Consider the following 8,163-nt stretch of genomic DNA (forward strand, 5'->3'; position numbering starts at 1 on the left):
CCCCTGCGCTCTCCGTTGGACGCCTTCGGTCCAGCAGGGACTCTCCGAACCCTCTTGTCCGCCCAGCAGCCTCGGGCCAACGGTGACGGGGAGCACAGTGGATTGCCTTTCCCCTCCATGGGGGCCCATGATGCCCGGAGAGCCGGGGACACATTGCCTTCCCCTCAGGGACACGTGTGTCTTCTCCCAACCTTGTGCTTCTCCTGTCGGCCGCCAGGAATCCACTGCCTGGCTGCCACCATCCTGGGAATGTTGCCGGCATCAGATCCGGAGATTCCCTGTTCTCCCTGTTTCTTCTCTTGGGCCCAACTCTCCAGCCTCAGTGGGTGTCACTGTCCTGCCATGGTTTCCTGCCAGGTGCTGGGAGATGATGACACCTGGCATCAAACTTCCCGGGGGTCCCGCCCCCTTTCTCTGGCCTGGGTCACCCCAGCTGTCTGCATGGGAGCACTCGCCACGCCCTGTGGGAGGGGTGGCTTCCTTGGGCACTTCCAGGAGCCCAGACAGGATGCACCAGCAGCAGAGGCAGCTCCAACTTCGGACGTACAGGAGTCGCATGGTGGGGATAGGCTTATTAATAACATCCCCAGCCCCCCACCGGCTGGTTGTGGTGAAGGGGAGGGGGCTGTGGTGTGCCCGTGTCACAGTCTGAACGTGCTGCCCTCACGGTCCCGTTCCCCTGGACACCATCCTGGCCTCACCTGCCGTCAGAGGCCAACCAGAGAGGAGAGGACACCTGCCCCTTGGACCCTGAGAATTCCCACGGTCCCCCTGCCCACCGCCGCCTCTCCGATCTTAGGACCCCTCCAGGGACCTGACGGGTCTGTGCCCCCAGCACAGTCCCCACCCACCCACAGCTCCACGCACAGGACTCCAAAGGCGGCCGCCATTCCCAGCCTCTCCCCACCCCAAGATTTGTACCTCCAACATCACCCATGTGTTCCTTTCCATCTTTACACACACACGAACTGCTGCAATAGCTCAACTGGCTAGTCTTCCACCTCCAAGTACGACATTCCGGACCGGCGCCGGTTCTAGTCCCGGCTGCCCTGCTTTCCATCCAGCTCCCTGCTTGTGGCCTGGGAAAGCAGTCGAGGACGGCCCAAAGCCTTGGGACCCTGCGCTCACGTGGGAGACCCAGAAGCTCCTGGCTCCTGGCTTCACATCAGCCAGCTCCGGCTATTGCAGTCTTCCTGTCTGTAAATTTGACTTTCCAGTAAAAATAAATAGATCTTTAAAAAAAATGGTCATTCCAGAAGAATGAGAAAATCTACCAGGAAAGACACGGGGTAGCAAGGGCGGAACACATAGCAAGTGAGTCTCATGGGACTATGTCAGGGTGCGGGATGGGCTAAGCCATCCCGTCTCGGAGCACTCGGCCCCGCCTCCGTTCTGCCTCAGTTTCCAGTGTCCTGTGGATGGGCACCCAGGGGAGCACTGATGGCCCACTTCCTTGGTCACTGCCACCCACGTGGGAGATCCGGTTGATGCAGCTGACCCCTGGCTCAGGCCATACCAGCCCTCACTCTAATGGTGCCTTTCAAATAAACAAATATTTTTTAAATGTTTTTTTTAAAAGTAGGTGACATCAATTTATTTAATCTGATTTGCCAGCAGGATTGTAATTTCAACGCATGATCAATTACGGCCAGAAAGATTTTTCCATCATTTTCTGCACCAGGCCCTTGGCATCGGGCACATGTTGGCCACCTCCTGTCCAGTCCCGTCAACCCACTCTGCGCATGCCCACTGCAGGCCAGTGCCATCGCCATCTCTGCCCGCTGTCCCCCTGCCTGAGGAGGGGGCCCTGAGTCCGCACGAAGAAGTCACCCATGATGCCTCCCCCAGGTGCTGGCGTGCAAAAGTCCCTGCACTTGCTTAGACCTGCTCCGCCCAGCCTTTCAGCTTTCTGGCCATTCCGGACACAGTGAGTCCAAGGTCGTGGCGCAGCAGGTCTCCCCTGGGGCCTCTGTCCCCGGCTGGTGCGCCCCACCTGCTCACTGTGTCCTCCCAGGGTCGTGGACAGAGCCGCCCTGCAGCTCCTTCACCGTGGTCACCACAAGGCTTGGTGCTGGAGTTGATGTGTAGATCTGCGGAGAAACGACGCAGCTCCCAAGCACTGGCCACGTTGGACACCTGCTGCCCGAGGGTCTGCCAGTGCCTGGCTGTCCACTGCCCTCCTCCACGCCTGGGCTGTGTGTTCTGAGCACAGCCGCATCCTGTCTGTCCTAGGGCCTGGCCTCCCACCTCTTACCCCAGGGAGCCCTGGTAAGGCAAGGACTGCTTGGCACAGCTGCCCCTGGAGGGCAGACAAGGACAGAGCCTGCCCTTGAAGGTGCTGTACATACTCCACAGAGCTGCCAGGGCGAAAATCACAAAGAATGCCCCAGGGGCCGTGCCAGAGGCCGCCAGCTCAGCCAGGCTGGTAGTGAGAATAGGTAACGCAGCCCCCTCTCCCAGCACCTCCTCCTCCTTGTGCTGGACACCACATGGCGTATCTGCAACTGCAGCTCCCTCTCCTTTCTCGTCCTGCTTGGAACTCACGCCAGATGTCTGGTGCAGCAGCAGCCTCTTCAGGGCCAGGAAAATCAATGTCACATGTTAAGGATGAACAGAGAACAGGGCAGGGCCCGAGTGCTTGGGAATCACACAGAGCTGTTACAGCATGGCCTTGGATGAGGACACTACAGTCCCCTCAAAGCCACTGCGGTCAAGTGCCCGAGACACAGCCAGGCCAGAGCTGGAGTCCCTGGTCCAAGCCAGGCCCAGCCCTGGGAAGCTGCGGGCGTCCACGCACAGCCAGAACGTTACTGGTCACCCAGAGACCAGCATGCACTGGCTTATGAGGCAAAGAATGCAACCTGCCTGACCGTGTGAGAAGGCCCCTCTTCGGCCATCGATCCTGGTGGCGGCAGCGGCTTCCATGCCCCGCCCCGGCCCAGGCCCCAGGACGCTGGTTCCACCAGGGCTCCCAGGGGCTCTCCACCATGAGTGTGCACGAGCCTGCGTGGGTTCACAGGTGCTGGCCACAGCGAGCATCCGGGGATTCCAGGAGCGAGAGGATGTGGGCATCACTGAACCACTCCCTCCCCCCAGGGCCGCGCTGGGGGCTGTTGCTCCTGTGGTGCAGCGTCAGGAGCTGTGACCAAATCTCCTTCTGCCTCCCAGCCCTGAGCAAGCCGACCAAGAGACACAGGCTCAGCGACTCGGAGCAGAGAGGCACCCCGATGCCCTGGCGGGGCTGGCATCTCCCCAGGCGCCTTGAGTCTGGGCTGGACAGAAGAGGCCCCGGGCTGCCACCTGCTGCTGGTCCAGGTGCCAGGTCAGTGAATGTGACCAGGTGGTGGGCAGTGGGCACGGTGCCTCGGCTTCTCCAGCCAGGGTTTCCCGTTTCTGAGGGCGACAGGGACTTGTTCCGCACCTATTTCAGATGGGGAAGCTGAGGTTCGGCTAGGTCAAGAACTCACTGAAGCAGAGCCAGACTTGAGAGCCTTTCCTTGAAGGGCTCAGCCCTGTGAAGACGGGGGTAGCTGGCATGGGGGTCCAGATGGAGTGTGGCTCAGGGCAAGGTCCCCTGTGTCCTTGCAGCCCTCCTAGCAAGGGGGCTTGTAAGGGCTTGGAGCTGCATCCCTGCACCAAGAGAACCCCAGAACCTAGTTGCAGGTGGCAGAGACCCCTCTGTCCCCACAGGGCAGCCCCGGCCAGGCAGGCTGAGCCCAGCCCAGCACGGGTCCTTCTGAGCCTGTATCCTGCCCAGCCGTGGCGGGGGCGGGGGAAGTGGCCACACACCTGTGCCAGATGAAGCTTAGTCCTGCTTGGGCTTGAGGGGCGGCCTGGGGCGCATCCTATAGTCCAGGTAGGCACCGAGGCAGGACCAGAGAAGGAAGCGTGCCAGCAGAATGAGCACCAGTAGCACCACCAGGGCATCAGGGCCCGAGTCTCCGCCAGGCCACGAGGCCATGCCAGGAGGGACGCCCGTGGAGCTCAATCCAGCTGGTGGCCTCCGAGCTGCACCCCCTCCCCGCAAGGTTCCTCCCGTGTTCCCTGCAGCAGCAGCCTGGCAGACCGGGGCCAGCTCGCCGGCAGCCTCCCTGGTCAAGAGGCCCGCGGTGCATTCATCCGGAGTTCCCCGCTGCCCAGGCCTACAATGCCCGCATTGTCCAGGGGCCCCGGGGGCGGGAGGCGCCCGAGCCCGCCCTCCTCGCCGGCGCTGACGTAATCGCCAAACATCTCCGGGGGCCCCGGCGGGCGGCAGCTGCTGGGCCCGGGCTGGCGGGCTGGCGGCGGCCCTTTCAGCGGCCCACGCCGGCTCTTCCGCCCCGCGAGACAATCGGGGTCTTTCTATCCCCAATTAGCTATCACTTCTGGGGGTCGGGGCTGGGCGGGCGGTCCTCCTGGTGGTGGCGGCGATGGGCAGGCAGAGAAGGCCGTCCGAGCTGTGCAAATGAAAGGGGAGGAGGCAGGGGTGGATGGAATCAGGCTCCAGTGGCACATGGGGGTGCCCAGAGGCCACACAGCCAGCAGGTGTGGGACAGTCAGCAGAAGGAGGGCCCCCAGAAAACCCTGGGCTCTGGGGAAACATTCTTGACACCCCCACATCCCACCCGTCACCCAAGCCTGATATGAAACCTCCAGGGACCCACACACGCCTCCCATCACATGACCGACTTGCAGAAGGCACCCTTGGCCATGACCCTGGCCGTGACCCTCAGGCTGAGCCACCTGGACCATTCTGGAATGTTCTACAATAAAGGCAAGGACAGCGGTGCTCCCCGAGAGCTAGACACCTCATCCATCCCCTCCCACCACCCGAAGCCCCCGGCTCGGCTGTGCCCTGCTCCTGCAGCTATGGAACCTCCAGGCCGGGCTGCTCAGAGAGAGGTGCGTTCCAGGCACAGGTAAGGAGCCGGTCAGAGCGCAGTGACCAGAGCGCGCTGCTTGCTGGCTCCAGGCTTCTGGAATGTTGAGGAAAGTCACGGTGACTTCCTGGAGAGACCCAGGCGCAGGCTGGAGAGCAGGGGCCAGCGGGCTGAGGGCCCGGCAGGTGCTTGACTTACCTGAGCTGAGGTGTCCCCGCCGCCGGGGGAGCTGGAGCCGCCCGCTCGCCCACAGCCTCCCAGTGCTCAGTCTCCAGCCTCAGGGCAGGTGGAGACGAGGTGGCCTTGGTCAGGATGCCCAATGTTTGCACAGCGTCACATGGTGACCACACACAGGGGACTTCTGGGGGTCACCGGGGTGCGGCTCCTCCCCCAACCACACCCAGAAATCCACAAGGACACGGACTGCTCAGGCAGTGTGTCCTGGAGAAGCGGCAGGGCTACTCCCCAGCCCGCTCCCCGAGAGGCCATGGCGCTGGGCACAGGTGCAGGGTCTGGGCCAGGGCCAGCCATGTGGCCAGGGCCCACCTGAAGGGAAGGCAGTGACGGTGGAAGTGCCAGCTCCAGGCCACCCGGGGGCATGTTCCCACACTCAGCAAGGAGGCTCCCATGTCCCCTGCAACTGACATCGGGGAGTAGGTTGGGACACCATCTCATGCCCCTCCCGGACGCCCTGTTTCTCCAGCAGTCCCTGGTTTCGCTGTCACAGGAGCCACCCCAGAGCACTGGAAACCCTTGGCTGAAGCCTGACCACACAGAGTCCTTGCGTTCGGGGGAGGAAGGGACATGCCCAAGAGTGTCGCCCCCCAAGATGACCTGGATGTGGGGGTGTGACCAGAGCCACCCCTCCCGGCTGGTCCCCTGCACTCTGCCCACTCCTCCCCCTTGTCTGCCCACCACACCAACTGCTAGACCGCCGGCCCACAAGGGAAGCCCAAGGGGCCAGTGACCTGTTGCCCCATTAGCCACAACAACCCCAAATGTGGCCAGTAACTTCAAACTGCCAGCCCTGGGCCCCAGGGACACTGAGGGGACCTCAGCCACCTTCAGGACTTCCCATAACCCGAGTCCAACCCCACACTGGATGCAAGGGACAGGCTGGGGGAGAGCCAGCAGGCGTAGGGGAGGGGCTGAGAGTCGGCCATCCTGCCTGCAACCTCCCCCAGGGCCCCACTCGTCTGTGGGCCAGCTTTGACTGTAGCAACCACTCAGGGAATGGGCATAGCTGGGCCTCAGTTTACCCCGCTGTGAAAGAGGTGACACCCCCTCCCCAACTTCTGCAGGCAAAGCCAGGAGTAAGGGCACTTGATGGGGCGAGGGGGGGGGGCTCTGCACAGCAGGCCCAAGGGAGAAAAATGCTGACCCAGGTGGACGCACCTGCCAGGTGAAGCCACGGCCCTCACCAGGGGCCAGGAGGCGGGCGCCTGTTCTCCCAGGTGAAGCCACGGCCCTCACCAGGGGCCAGGGGGCGGGTGCCTGTTCTCCCATTGTTTCCGCTTCGTTGCTGCCCCGCTCTCTCAAAACCTGGCCAAGTATTTCCAGAATGTATGCTCTCTCTGCACACCGCCACCCCCACTCCAGGCTCAGCACAGTTCCGATGCCTAGAAGGCACCAAGTCAGCATGGGCCGCCTGGCGCCTGGAGAGGCTCAGCAGGGGCACGGCAGGTTACACTGCAGTACTTGCGTCCGACATGGGTGTTGGTTCAAGATCTGGCTACTCCGCTTCCCATCGAGCTCTCTGGGAAAGCAGCGGGGGCCGGCCCAGGTGCGTGGCTCCGTGCCACCCAGGTGGGCACTCTGGATGAAATGCCAGGCTCATCACTCTGGCTGGCCCAGCCCAGGCCGTTGGAGCCATGTAGGGAGTGAACCTGCGGATGGAAGAGCTGTCACTCTGTCTCTCACTGTAACTCTAACTCTGCCTTTCGGATAAATAATGAGTCGCGTGGATCAGAGTGACATTCGAGTCTGTCCAAATTAGCCCCAGCCGCTCATTTTTCCTCTTTTGGCCAAAAAAAAAAAAAACAGGCTTGCTTTTCTCCCCAGGCCAAAGCCAAGGTTACAGAAGTCACACCACTTGTACAGAGCCCAGGATGGGGGGCCAGCTCCTGGAGGGCCAGCTCGGGGGGGCCCAAGGACCTCTCCCCTGAGAACCACCAGCCGCCGTCGCTGCCACCAAAGCAACATACATTTCAAACGGGGCTTGCCGTGAGCCGCGGCCTCCTCTCAGACGGGCGAAAATTAATTTTCTTTCTTCCTGCGACACAAAGGCAGATTAGACTCAGCGGTGGGACGAGTGGGGCCAAGTGGAGGGGCTCCCGCATTGATTGAGACCCCGTGCTCACAAGGGCCAGCCCCCCTTGCGGGACCCCCCCGCCCGCCCCGAGGACACACTCGAGAACCAGGCGGAGGCGCCGGGCCTCGGCTGGGCTAATCAGACAGCAGGTCAAGGGTGCTGTCAGGAGCGGAATGAAATTCTAAATAAATTAGCCATGTCCGAGAGCCGGCACAACACCGGATTAGGGCGCACAAAGGCGGTACCGAGGACGCGGCCCACCTTGTCAGAATGCATAATAACCTGCTCCCACCTTCTCACCTCGCCGCCACGAGACCCAGCCCTGCAGGCGTGGGGATGGGCGTGAGCCGGCAAAGTTGGGAGGGACACTTACACATAGATGGCCATCCGGCCCCGTCCTCCGCCTCACGTGAACTGAAAGGATCGGTTCGTGATGGGTGACTGCACAGGACACGAGTGGGCACCATGGCAAGGAGTGTCCCCCATTTCAGCGAGCACCACACCCGTTGACACCCCAGAGCATCCTTACATGGGAGGTTGGGGGCATCTCGGGGCGGGTTGTGGGAGCTGGTGTGAGAGGATGGGGCAGCCCTGTTGCCTTCTGAGAAGTTCCTTTTTAGGGCAGCAACCAGGCGAACAAGAGTGGCCCCCGGAAGAACCAGGCTGGGCTGATTATTCCTACTGGTGCAAACAAAATTAGAGTGGGTGAGGGTTGTTTGGGCTTAGCCACAGCATCAGCTGGCAGAAGCTGGTGCTGGAGTCTAATTCTGTCAAGTCAAACCACAGAACCACCTGGAGAGTGCATAATCCGGGAGTGGGAGAGGCCTGGGAGGGAAATAGTGGGCTCCTCCCTCTTGGGTTACCACTCCCACGGGAGGGCACAAAAACTAGGACAGGGGCTGGGGTGGCTACACAGACACCCAACAGCATCTGTGTGGGCTGCATAGTGGAGCTGGTTAGATGGAACTAAGCTTTAATACCCATTGACATGTA

At 61.8% G+C, this 8,163-nt stretch overlaps 1 protein-coding gene across 1 annotated transcript; it reads right to left on the reverse strand.

The window, feature by feature from the left end:
* Positions 1 to 3,712: 3,712 nt before the first annotated feature.
* SMIM38 (small integral membrane protein 38) lies at positions 3,713 to 4,521 on the reverse strand. Its single transcript, XM_058662371.1, has one exon. The coding sequence runs from the start codon at positions 3,959 to 3,961 to the stop codon at positions 3,806 to 3,808; it is 156 nt and encodes a 51-aa protein (XP_058518354.1). The 5' UTR covers positions 3,962 to 4,521; the 3' UTR covers positions 3,713 to 3,805.
* Between the last annotated feature and the right edge of the window lie 3,642 nt (positions 4,522 to 8,163).

Source organism: Ochotona princeps, chromosome 4 (genome assembly GCF_030435755.1).
Source record: "Ochotona princeps isolate mOchPri1 chromosome 4, mOchPri1.hap1, whole genome shotgun sequence".
Taxonomy (NCBI): domain Eukaryota; kingdom Metazoa; phylum Chordata; class Mammalia; order Lagomorpha; family Ochotonidae; genus Ochotona; species Ochotona princeps.